This window comes from Trichomycterus rosablanca, chromosome 4 (genome assembly GCF_030014385.1).
Source record: "Trichomycterus rosablanca isolate fTriRos1 chromosome 4, fTriRos1.hap1, whole genome shotgun sequence".
Taxonomy (NCBI): Eukaryota; Metazoa; Chordata; class Actinopteri; order Siluriformes; family Trichomycteridae; genus Trichomycterus; species Trichomycterus rosablanca.
Genome location: NC_085991.1, coordinates 28,982,627 through 28,996,036, shown reverse-complemented (window position 1 = coordinate 28,996,036; position 13,410 = coordinate 28,982,627). Strand labels below are relative to the sequence as shown.

The 13,410-nt window shown below is 37.2% G+C and overlaps 1 protein-coding gene across 1 annotated transcript; it reads right to left on the bottom strand.

Moving 5' to 3' along the window:
- Positions 1-6,798: 6,798 nt before the first annotated feature.
- LOC134311531 (leucine-rich melanocyte differentiation-associated protein) lies at positions 6,799-11,074 on the bottom strand. Its single transcript, XM_062993161.1, has 5 exons — positions 11,034-11,074; positions 9,918-10,160; positions 9,098-9,277; positions 8,909-8,986; positions 6,799-7,857 (listed from the first exon to the last, which is right to left on the bottom strand). Exons 2-5 carry the CDS (start codon positions 10,157-10,159, stop codon positions 7,713-7,715), a joined length of 645 nt encoding a protein of 214 aa, XP_062849231.1. The 5' UTR covers position 10,160; positions 11,034-11,074; the 3' UTR covers positions 6,799-7,712.
- Between the last annotated feature and the right edge of the window lie 2,336 nt (positions 11,075-13,410).

The following is a 13,410-nucleotide window of genomic DNA, read 5'->3' as shown; positions in this document are numbered from 1 at the left end:
CTATATTCCTGTAAAAAGTCCAGTCTAGACACTTGTGTATTTGTGAAAGAGCACTCACAAGGTTAAGCCAAGAATGGAGGGAGGGAGGGACTACTCAGGTGATGGTCACACGATGTTGCTAAAGCGTTTGTGACACAACAATTGCAGATAACATCTGGTTGACCAATTTTATCTGATTACTGACTTACTTTTGAGTTAAATGAATGCACTAATCCAACAATGAAGCACTGACTACATTCACAAATGCACTGGTGATCAATTAATGATCACATATTAGCAATGTTCTGAGTTATCTCATTTAAAATTGAAATGAAAAAATCCAAGGTGGGTGGGTAGGTTTGTTTGTTTATTAGGATTTTAACGTCATGTTTTACACTTTTGGTTACATTCATGACAGGAAACGGTAGTTTATCTTCACACAAGGTTAATCAGTTCACAATGTTATATCGAACAATGGACAATTCAGCATCTCCAATTCACCTGACTTGCATGTCTTTGGACTGTGGGAGGAAACCGGAGCTCCTGAAGTAAAACCACGCAGACACGGGGAGAACATGCAAACTCCGCACAGAAAGGACTCAGACCGCCCCACCTGGGGATCGAACCCAGGACCTTCTTGCTGTGAGGCGACAGTGCTACCCACTTAGCCACCGTGCCGCCCGGGTGGGTGGGTAGGTAGGTAGGTAGGTAGGTAGGTACTTTATTTATCCCGAGGGAAATTATTGGTCTCCATTAGTGTAACAAGCAAAAGAAGAGAAACGAATACAAATAAAGTAATTAAGTAAATAGGGTATGGTATGCAACAGAAAAACAGTATGTGCAAATTGTGCATCTGGTACATGTAATAGAAGCAGTAGTTTATCTCTTCTTATAAACAATACATACAGATATATAAGAATAAATATAGAAATAAGGATATTTGTTATAGTTATAAATATATATGTACAATGTATTGGTTATATATATATATATATATATATACAGTGTATCACAAAAGTGAGTACACCCCTCACATTTCTGCAAATATTTCATTATATCTTTTCATGGGACAACACTATAGACATGAAACTTGGATATAACTTAGAGTAGTCAGTGTACAGCTTGTATAGCAGTGTAGATTTACTGTCTTCTGAAAATAACTCAACACACAGCCATTAATGTCTAAATAGCTGGCAACATAAGTGAGTACACCCCACAGTGAACATGTCCAAATTGTGCCCAAATGTGTCGTTGTCCCTCCCTGGTGTCATGTGTCAAGGTCCCAGGTGTAAATGGGGAGCAGGGCTGTTAAATTTGGTGTTTTGGGTACAATTCTCTCATACTGGCCACTGGATATTCAACATGGCACCTCATGGCAAAGAACTCTCTGAGGATGTGAGAAATAAAATTGTTGCTCTCCACAAAGATGGCCTGGGCTATAAGAAGATTGCTAACACCCTGAAACTGAGCTACAGCATGGTGGCCAAGGTCATACAGCGGTTTTCCAGGACAGGTTCCACTCGGAACAGGCTTCGCCAGGGTCGACCAAAGAAGTTGAGTCCACGTGTTCGGCGTCATATCCAGAGGTTGGCTTTAAAAAATAGACACATGAGTGCTGCCAGCATTGCTGCAGAGGTTGAAGACGTGGGAGGTCAGCCTGTCAGTGCTCAGACCATACGCCGCACACTGCATCAACTCGGTCTGCATGGTCGTCATCCCAGAAGGAAGCTGACGCACAAGAAAGCCAGCAAACAGTTTGCTGAAGACAAGCAGTCCAAGAACATGGATTACTGGAATGCCCTGTTGTCTGACGAGACCAAGATAAACTTGTTTGGCTCAGATGGTGTCCAGCATGTGTGGCGGTGCCCTGGTGAGAAGTACCAAGACAACTGTATCTTGCCTACAGTCAAGCATGGTGGTGGTAGCATCATGGTCTTGGGCTGCATGAGTGTTGCTGGCACTGGGGAGCTGCAGTTCATTGAGGGAAACATGAATTCCAACATGTACTGTGACATTCTGAAACAGAGCATGATCCCCTCCCTTCGAAAACTGGCAGTTTTCCAACAGGATAACGACCCCAAACACAACCTCCAAGATGACAACTGCCTTGCTGAGGAAGCTGAAGATAAAGGCGATGGACTAAACCCAATTGAGCACCTGTGGCGCATCCTCAAGTGGAAGGTGGAGGAGTTCAAGGTGTCTAACATCCACCAGCTCCGTGATGTCATCATGGAGGAGTGGAAGAGGAATCCAGTAGCAACCTGTGCAGCTCTGGTGAATTCCATGCCCAGGAGGGTTAAGGCAGTGCTGGATAATAATGGTGGTCACACAAAATATTGACACTTTGGGCACAATTTGGACATGTTCACTGTGGGGTGTACTCACGTATGTTGCCAGCCATTTAGACATTAATGGCTGTGTGTTGAGCTATTTTCAGAAGACAGTAAATCTACACTGCTATACAAGCTGTACACTGACTACTCTAAGTTATATCCAAGTTTCATGTCTATAGTGTTGTCCCATGAAAAGATATAATGAAATATTTGCAGAAATGTGAGGGGTGTACTCACTTTTGTGATACACTGTATATATATATATATATATATATATATATATATATATATATATATATATACAGTGTATCACAAAAGTGAGTACACCCCTCACATTTCTGCAGATATTTAAGTATATCTTTTCATGGGACAACACTGACAAAATGACACTTTGACACAATGAAAAGTAGTCTGTGTGCAGCTTATATAACAGTGTAAATTTATTCTTCCCTCAAAATAACTCAATATACAGCCATTAATGTCTAAACCACCGGCAACAAAAGTGAGTACACCCCTTAGTGAAAGTTCCTGAAGTGTCAATATTTTGTGTGGCCACCATTATTTCCCAGAACTGCCTTAACTCTCCTGGGCATGGAGTTTACCAGAGCTTCACAGGTTGCCACTGGAATGCTTTTCCACTCCTCCATGACGACATCACGGAGCTGGCGGATATTCGAGACTTTGCGCTCCTCCACCTTCCGCTTGAGGATGCCCCAAAGATGTTCTATTGGGTTTAGGTCTGGAGACATGCTTGGCCAGTCCATCACCTTTACCCTCAGCCTCTTCAATAAAGCAGTGGTCGTCTTAGAGGTGTGTTTGGGGTCATTATCATGCTGGAACACTGCCCTGCGACCCAGTTTCCGGAGGGAGGGGATCATGCTCTGCTTCAGTATTTCACAGTACATATTGGAGTTCATGTGTCCCTCAATGAAATGTAACTCCCCAACACCTGCTGCACTCATGCAGCCCCAGACCATGGCATTCCCACTACCATGCTTGACTGTAGGCATGACACACTTATCTTTGTACTCCTCACCTGATTGCCGTCACACATGCTTGAGACCATCTGAACCAAACAAATTAATCTTGGTCTCATCAGACCATAGGACATGGTTCCAGTAATCCATGTCCTTTGTTGACATGTCTTCAGCAAACTGTTTGCGGGCTTTCTTGTGTAGAGACTTCAGAAGAGGCTTCCTTCTGGGGTGACAGCCATGCAGACCAATTTGATGTAGTGTGCGGCGTATGGTCTGAGCACTGACAGGCTGACCCCCCACCTTTTCAATCTCTGCAGCAATGCTGACAGCACTCCTGCGCCTATCTTTCAAAGACAGCAGTTGGATGTGACGCTGAGCACGTGCACTCAGCTTCTTTGGACGACCAACGCGAGGTCTGTTCTGAGTGGACCCTGCTCTTTTAAAACGCTGGATGATCTTGGCCACTGTGCTGCAGCTCAGTTTCAGGGTGTTGGCAATCTGCTTGTAGCCTTGGCCATCTTCATGTAGCGCAACAATTCGTCTTTTAAGATCCTCAGAGAGTTCTTTGCCATGAGGTGCCATGTTGGAACTTTCAGTGACCAGTATGAGAGAGTGTGAGAGCTGTACTACTAAATTGAACACACCTGCTCCCTATGCACACCTGAGACCTAGTAACACTAACAAATCACATGACATTTTGGAGGGAAAATGACAAGCAGTGCTCAATTTGGACATTTAGGGGTGTAGTCTCTTAGGGGTGTACTCACTTTTGTTGCAGGTGGTTTAGACATTAATGGCTGTATATTGAGTTATTTTGAGGGAAGAATAAATTTACACTGTTATATAAGCTGCACACAGACTACTTTTCATTGTGTCAAAGTGTAATTTTGTCAGTGTTGTCCCATGAAAAGATATACTTAAATATCTGCAGAAATGTGAGGGGTGTACTTACTTTTGTGATACACTGTATATAGACTGTGTATCAGATATAAAATATATCAGACATAGGTATGGATATAGGTATAGGTATGGATTAGTGAAATATTTATCTATTATGTGCCTTACTATTTTGTATATTATTTATTTTGTATATTTACTAATGCGTGTGCAGAAACATAATTAACATGGGCAAATTTTAGTTGCTCAAAATGGCATTTGATGCACCCACTTTGAAAACCACTGACAGAGGAACTGTATTCTGTGTAATACACATATAAATTCATAAGGTGCATATTTCATACATGATATGGTCAAAAGCATGTGGACACCTGACTATCAGCTTGGGCACCATGGGCAGTTTGTGATTTGAATATTTAATAGTTCTGTTGTTTGTGATTGAAATAATATAAAAGCATTAAAAAGTTTCCTCTAAAGTTTGAACTGTAGCTAAAAGTTGAGCAATAGGCGCATGCGCATTGAGACTCTTAATTCAGTGAGCGAGTTATCGAGCAGCGCTCTTAATTCAAATTAAGTGTCAGGTGTTGCAAATGGATTTAAAAGGCATTTTACCCGACTGCATTTACTAAACAATAACTTCATATTTGATTATCATTTAACTGATTATTCATTAACATCACTATATGTATGTAGCAAAACATATTTTCACCAATTTATCATGTGGAAAACATTTAGCTGTTTTAACTGTCAAGTTAAATCTGAAAATATAATGGCCAAATATGTAAAACCACATATCCAAATAATGCAATAATATTATATTTTGCAGCCCTAACACTAATATAACTGTGATAATGACAAATGATACTGGAAGATTACTGACTAGATATATACGCATACATACAAAATACAGTTAAAAAACAGACAATTTCTCAAACAATCAACTTTAGCTCTGTACACCTAGACGCAAGATAGCATGCAACCTTCAGCTTGCAGATTAATTCAGTAGCTAACTACCACTAACTCAGCATACAAAATGAACGGTTTTCGTAAAAGACCTTTATTTTTAATGGAAATACTTGTTGCAGTTTCAGCCTGCACAGAGCCCAGCCTTTTACTAGAGACCTGTCAGTGGCCTGCTAAGCATAGCTAGCTAACATCGCTATCGAGGCTCTTAAATAACAAGTATTAATGCAGACATTATAACAACTACGACCTTTTATCCGCACAAGTTAGATTTAATTTACTTCATAGAACTTACCGATCTTATATAGTACTCAATCTGTGGAAATCAGTTATGCATTTACGTGCACTCCCTACCTGAAGCGACAGAGTTAGCTACCGTAATGGACATAATAGTAGTAGCTTTGCATTTACAGCTAAAGCATTTAGCAGACGCTTTTAACCTTTTCTTTTTAGTGCAGCCAGGCATCTTTAGTATTTTAAATATGTATATACAAACAAATCTTATCCTTTTTAAGTTTTGAGATCCCACGCTGTTTTAAAAACAGACATACAAAGAGTATTGTTGAACTGGAGGATGACCTTTACTCTATTTTGTTAATACTATTATATTTACGGTAATGATTCCCTGGAGGTAGAATTGATAGTTTACGTCTATTTACTTTTAGTTTTTACATTAAAAATAATAATATCGATATGATTCATATAAATATTAATAATGAACAATATAGATTTTAACTAAAAATACAGTGTTTGAAATCGAGTTTTAATTCAAGATAATTTTCCCTGTATTGCAACACCTTCACCAGCAATTCTATAGACACATCTTAATGTTTTCTAATTAGGCAAGTAATACAAAAGAAGTAATTTATACGAAACTAGTTGTTTAAAAAAACAAAACACTTTAAAACGTGTCTGTGTAATGTACGTTAATTTTATGTAATGTATTTTTTCCTTTGTATGCTTGTTTAAACATGCTTTTAACTTTTAAGTTTCTTGACTGATTGGTGTCAAGAAAACGGTGGGAAATCATCAAGGCCCTCTAGATATTAAAAATAATAGTAATAACTATTAAATATATTATTATTATTATTATTATTTGTATCATTAAATTATTTTTATTATTATTCAGTGTTTGTTTATTGTTTATTGGGATTTTAACGTCATGTTTTACACTTTGGTTACATTTATGACAGGAACTGTAGTTACTCATCACACAAGATTCATCAGTTGACAAGTTTAAATATCGAACACAGTCATGGACAATTTTGCATTTCCAATTCACCTCACAGCATGTCTTTGGATTGTGGGAGAAAACCGGACCACTAGGAGGAAACCCACGCAGACACGGGGAGAACATGCAAACTCCACACAGAAAGGACCTGGACCACCCCACCCAGGGATCAAACCCAGGACCTTCTTGCTGTAAGGCGACAGTGCTACCCACTAAGCCGCCGTGTGGCCCATTATTCAGTAAGTGAGTGACAGATTACTGGTAAACGCAAAAATTTGCTAACCACCAGCCAATATGTCAAAAAGGCCAAAGCCCTCTGGTACCCAGGGGAGAAAAAAAAGAAAAGAAGATTAAAGACAGCAAAAAGACAAAGATAATGTAATGTGAAGAATGAATACTTTATCAGTTGCATAGTAATAGTTACTGTCAGATGCTTCAGGCAGTTACTATTTAGCTAGATAATGTTTGCTAATCTAATAAATAACAGAATGGGGTGACTGTTATCACTGTCAATGTCAGAACAACATTGGTCTGTGTTTGGCTGCACTTGGACAATGATTGTTGAACGTTGGACAATGGTTGTAAAAGAACATAGTGATCAACATCAGCTCCACATTAATATGTGGTACACAAAGTAATATTCTCATATTGTATTAACATCATAATGCACTGTTTTAGTCCACTGTCTTTTATGTCTACATGATGGGTCATGCATCCTCCAAAGTTGAGACTCGAATCACCACTAATTTTGGCTCCCAAAATGATTCTTTATTAATTCTACTGCATGTTATTTTTCTGAAAGTGAGCAAGTGGCAACAAGTTTCTGAAACAAGAAGCAGTTGCCTAAGGTCGGCTACAATTGGCTACTGCATATGTTTCGGAGGGGGTGTGTGTTAGTTTGGGCCCTCCTCAGGCAGCCTTTTATTGAAATGCCTGTTCGGTCAGTTTTCTATTGAAAATGTATGGAACATCATTATTATTCATTATTGTTTTGTTTTATTTTAATGAAGAAAAATGGAATGAAAAAAAGAAAAAAAAAAAACACCATAAAGAGCAAATGACATATAGTATAAATATTTTGCCAATTGAACCAATGAACCACAATAAACTTTTAACTACAAAAATGTCACATCATGTCAAGGTTTAGTGGCACCCACATCAGTGGCATAAGATTAACACTAAAATAGTTCTTAGCTGTAGCAAGGAATACATATCTGCTTGGCATATAGCTTAGTGGGATCAGATCTGTGGCATCAAATTAATACTTGGATTGATTTTAGCTGTGCATGTCGAGCTTGGCATAAAGTTAAATGACATAAGATGAATCAGTCATCATCGATGAAGTTCTTTGTTTTTCTTGCTGCCCTCTCTGCTTCTGTGCATTCTGTATGTCTTTCTGGCTTGTGCTTGCTCCTTCTCCTGCACTTCAGTATCATCCAGCACCAAAAGACTGGGAATCTGACTAATAACATAGAGCCTAAAGGCAAAAAGGGAACCAATAAGTCCAGGCAATAAGCTTATATATATATAAAACACACACAAATATATTTATTTACTAACACAGAGGCGTATGTTGGGATTTTAAGAAGAAGATATACTTTGTCATATATACAGTACATATACAGTTGTACAGTACAATTAAATTCTTTCTTCGCATATCCCAGCTTGTTTGGAACTTACAGCACCCCTGAAGCAGATATGGTTAAGGGCCTTGCTCAAGGACCCAACATAGCATAGCAGAGCCTGGATTTGAACCACCAATCTTTCGGTTGATAGCCCAAAACTCTACCCACTAGGCTACCACTGTCCCAAGATACAGTGGTAGAGACACATGTGGCCATCAAGGTGACATCTTTGGTTTGTTTGTGTGTGTGTGTGTGTGTGTGTGTGTGTGTGTGTGTGTGTGTGTGTGTGTGTGTGTGTGTGTGTGTGTGTGTGTGTGTGTGTGTGTGTGTGTGTGTGTGTGTGTGTGTGTGTGTGTGTGTGTGTGTGTGTGTGTGTGTGTGTTTATTATTAGTCATACATAATGTGACCACCAGGTGGCGTAGTATCTACAGTTAATCTGAATAAACGAGTGTGCTATTCTTCATTGCACTTTAACACATTATTTGGGTCAGGGTTTCACTAAATATTTACTATTTCCAAAATACTCTGAGCAATTTAGAGCAGTCAATACAAGAACTGATTTTTAGGTGAGAGGAAACCGTTGTACCTAGAAAAAGAATACACAGAGAAAATAACAAGAGACAGGAATTAAACCCTGGTCCTTTACACTATCAGCCACATTATCACATTTGAAACTAATGAAATGTTTGTTGTACATACACTGGGGAAAAACTGGGGGATTTGTATGTTCTTCTATGTTATTCTATAAGTGCAGTGGTAGCTCAAAGGTACTGGAATAGTATAAGGGCCATAGAGCAAAATCCTTATACCTTGGATTGTATTCAGCCTCATTTATAAGTTGCTGTGGAGAAAAGCAACTTAGAAATGTCTTAAGTGTTTTTTTATTGGTAAATTGTATTTACCTGTAGTCAAGGTACTGGGTCAGACTTCCTCCATTAAAGTAACTGGGAGCTGCTTCATTGTTCATCATACTTAATATTCTATAAATGCAGAGGACATTTAACAACAGAAAAACGTACTCCACAAAATTACAAAAAATTAGTTGTTTGTTCTTTGATGAATCAGCAGAATTATTTCCAGGTGGAACTTACTTAATATTGGGGAACTTGCAGCGAATTTCTTCAACTATGATGGGTAGGTTGCTGATTTTGTTCTTGTTGATCCACAGTGTTGTGAGACTTGGCATGTAGGGAAATTTTACATGAGTGCTGTAGTTGTTGCCATCCAGGATAAGAGTGCTCAGTTTCTCCAGCTTTCCAAGAAGAGCCGGGCTCCGTTAATGACAGAGTTAAGTACTTCTGATAAAGGATAAAGGCTACAAAGCAAAGCCTTAGGCTTTCCTGAGAACATGTTATGTGATGGCGGTCGTATGATGTGTGGAAAATTCTTAGCAATATATGATCCTCATACAAAAGACAAACATAAGAAAATAGAACAAGGATATAAAAGAGCTGTATAATATAATAAAACCAGATAGGCTTTGGAATACTTGCCAGGGTGACAGTGTTCTATTCCACCAGCCCACCCCACTGAGATCCGGGTCCGATTCTAAGCAGTGGTATTGGTCAGCTGGAAATCTACAGACATGATACATGATTATGTTTCGGGGAAATGACCAAAGTCCTGATGAATTGGTGCCATGTCCAGGAAGTTCCTGCCTGTGGAAATGGCCTCCTGTGACCCTGACCAAGATAAAGTGGTTAATGAAAAACACCTGGCAAGATTTTTAATGAATAGAACCTGCCATTTTACTATCGATCTACACTAAACATTCATAATGTCAAGAATTTTAAAATCTTTTTCAGAAATTCATTAAAAATCAAAAACTTAAATTCCTTTTTTTATAAATGTATTCAGACCCTTGGCTGTGTCACAAATTGTGGGGAGTTAAGGGTGTATACCAAAGGATACTCCTCCAGCAGGTTGTAGCTGAGGTCCAGGACCTCAAGGGTGTCCCGCTGCTCCAGAATGGTGTCATATGGAATCTCCATTAGACCTTTGTATGCAAAGGAGAGCCTTTTAAGTCCCATCTCTGTGGTGGAGCTTCCTGGGGCCCCAGGCTCCACAATACTGCGTAGACACTCCTCCATGTGGTCAGCTTTCCACCAGCATGGCATCAGGTTAACTTGACCTGACCAGACCAGACTTGACATCCTAGACAAATGATTACACTTACAGACTATTGCAGAAGTAGTTTCTTCTCAACAGACTCTTCCTTACTCCAGTCCAAATAGACAACAGTCTAAGAATACCATTCACACAGAACTTTTATTACAATTATTAGTAGTAGCAAGTGCCAGATTAATGTTAGTACTGTACTTAGTGGAAAGTCAGAGTAAGTCTGTTTTATCATCTGGGTGCCAGTACAGAGAATGGAGTAGATGCTTGTTTTTTCTGAGAAAACCTGAACATTTTACAATACTAACATTCTGAATTCCAAAAGTATCCCAAGAAGGATGGGTGGTGCTGACTCTGGTTCCTCTCAAGGTTTATGTCTTGTTATTTTGAGGGACTGGTCAGGTCAAGCCGCTTGTAGTGTAAAAAAGGTATAAAAAGTGTTTTACAGTTGCTTTCAGGTTGGTCAATTATTATTTTGCTCGAAGTGGTGATAATTTTGACCTCTGAATTGACATCATATTAGAGCTGTGTAATAATCTTACATTTCTATCAGAAAACTACATAATCTAAATTAAACTGCTAAATAAAGTAATCTAAACAAACCCAATGCATAAATTTATTATCTGTCTTATGTCTCAGTCTTTCATATTTTATGAAAATAAACTAAAGCTATGTTCGTCACCCACGAAATCAAAGAATTCCCCTATAATTTCTGTCTTTTTAAATATAGAAATGAATGGTATTACCTATACATATGGATAATCAACTCTGTCATCAGAAATGCTATGCCTGTGAGATAAACATTTTCATGCAACTACAAATTAGACTAAATAAACATACACAACAAATAAAAAGTTTAATACATTTATGTAAATATATTTTGTACTGCAGTGCATAAAATGAGCTCACCAGTATAAGCTGATTCCTCAGTAGAATGTTTGGAGACACTGTCCATGTGCACTAAAGCATTTTTACCCTAATAAAGTCCTTCTTTCATTACTAGAGTCAGGATCACAAGATCTGAATAATCACATTGCCTGTTTCTGTAGGCCAGTGGCTCTTAAGTAGGTCAGCTGCTGTTAAATGAGAATTGTTAGCAGAGCACAAAAACAAAAAAAGTTTTTATTTTTGTGTAAGATCTTATAGAATATTTTTAAAGCTCAATAAAATATGCATGGTAGTGTATTTTCCTTCATATCTTTTCATTGTGGCATAAATAACTTAAAAACTATTCATAATATCATAGTCATGTTCTTTCTGTTGTCAAATTACTAAAAGAAATGTCATTTAACATCAATTAAATACTTATATTCTGAAATACTAATATTCAAGCTACTAACAATATAGAATACTGGTGTTCTAAATTCCAGAATTTAAAAATACTGACATTCTAAATTTCATCACTCTAACATACTAAAATTTCAACATTCCAAAACACTAATATTGCAAAATACTGTATTTATATTTATAGTAAAATATTCTTTATAAAATGCTAACTTTCAAGTTACTAACATGCTAACACTCTAAAATTCATCAATCTAGTAGTTCAAGTTACTAACATTATAAAATACTAACACTAAAAAAAGAACATTCTGAAATACTAGCATTCTAAATTCCAACATTATAAAATTCAAACATTCTAAATCACATTATAAAGTACTAACATTTTGAATTGTAAACATTATGAATTTGATTGTACTAAAACACTAACATTCTAAATTTCATCACAGCATTTTCTAATACAATTTAGATTATGAACCTTCTACATATTCAATACTAGCCTGCTGAATTTTAGCATTCTTAAATGCTTGCATTTTAAATTTAGATATTTAAAATATGAAAATAATAAAATACTTTTTTTATTCCAACATTCAAATTTTAACATTTTAAATTACTAACATTCTGAATCCTGACATTCTAAAATTATCCCAAGAAGGATGGGCCCCGCTGATTCTGGTTCCTCTTAAAGTTTATTTCTTGTAATTTTAAGGGAGTTTTTCCCATGCTACTGTTGTTCTTGGTTTGCTCTACAGGGTTTTTGGTCTGTCGATTCTGAATGCTGTAAAGTTGCTTTGAGAAAAAATTAGCAGAACAAAATTAAAGAAACTGCAAAAGTCCTTCATATGTAATGATTGTCTCAACTATGGTCTTCTCTGTAGTTTATGGATGTGAAGCTGTATATTAAAAAGCAGGACAGTTAGAATATTAATACAAATGGATTCTCAATCAAATCAAATCTTGACACATAATGAGAAGAAACACTTGGAAAAGACAATTATGCTTGGAAAATTAAAGGTAAAAGAGGAAGAGGATGGTCAGCAACAAGATGTTTAGATACAATTAGAGGAATAATCAACAAACCATTAAAAAAAACCTGAGGATCCAAATAGAACACAAGGTGTTCAGGAGAAACACTGTCCATATGGTTGCCAGGAGTTGTAATCGACTTGATGGGAAATAACAAAATTCTAAAATATTAACACTGAAATTTAATACATTGATACTTTAGGATGGTATTTAGAATGTTAATATTTTAGAATTTAAAACTTTAAAAATTATAATGTTAGTATTTTAAAATAGTGGTATTTCTGAAAGGTGGAATTTAAAATGTTAGTATTAGAAATGTGGAATTTATGAGTTCTAACCTTTTCTATATAAAAACATTCTAATGTTCCAAATTACTTACATTATAACATTGAATATCATATAGGGGCAAGTTAGAACAACTTTTCTGTTGAATGACAGTAGTTGTTATGTTTTTTGGCTGGAGACACCCATTGCCCCAGTGCTGTAAGGGATTAAAAACAAACAAATAAAATAATAATCTGCTGTTCGACCATACCACTCGAATACTGATAGATTAATATATCTTAATTAATCTTAATTATATTAGGAAGAAAATTCTACCAAAAAAAAAAAAAAAAAAAAATCTTCTGTTCCACCATACCATTTAAAAATTTAAAAGATTAATCAGTTCACAAGTTGTGTCAAACACAGTTATAGACCATTTTGTATCTGCATGTTTTGGACTGTGGGAGGAAACCGGAGCTCCTGGAGGAAACCCACGCAGACACAGGGAGAACAAGCAAACCCCACACAGAATGGACCCAGGCCGCCCCACCTGGGAATCGAACCCAGGACCTTCTCGCTGTGAGGCGACAGCGCTACCCACCGAGCCACCGATAAATTTTAATTAAATGAGAATCCACCAAAAATTTAAAAAAATAAAATAAAATAAAACAATATTCTGCTGTTTCACCATACCACTCACATATTTATAGATTGA

Excerpts from the sequence above, each read along its gene's own strand:
- LOC134311531 (XM_062993161.1), bottom strand. The coding sequence starts at position 10,159 with ATGTCAAGTCTGGTCTGGTCAGGTCAAGTTAACCTGATGCCATGCTGG. Across the intron at positions 9,278-9,917 it reads AGCTACAACCTGCTGGAGGA|CCCGGCTCTTCTTGGAAAGC; the intron begins GTATCCTTTGGT and ends TCATTAACGGAG. Across the intron at positions 7,858-8,908 it reads ACCCAGTACCTTGACTACAG|GCTCTATGTTATTAGTCAGA; the intron begins GTAAATACAATT and ends TTTTGCCTTTAG.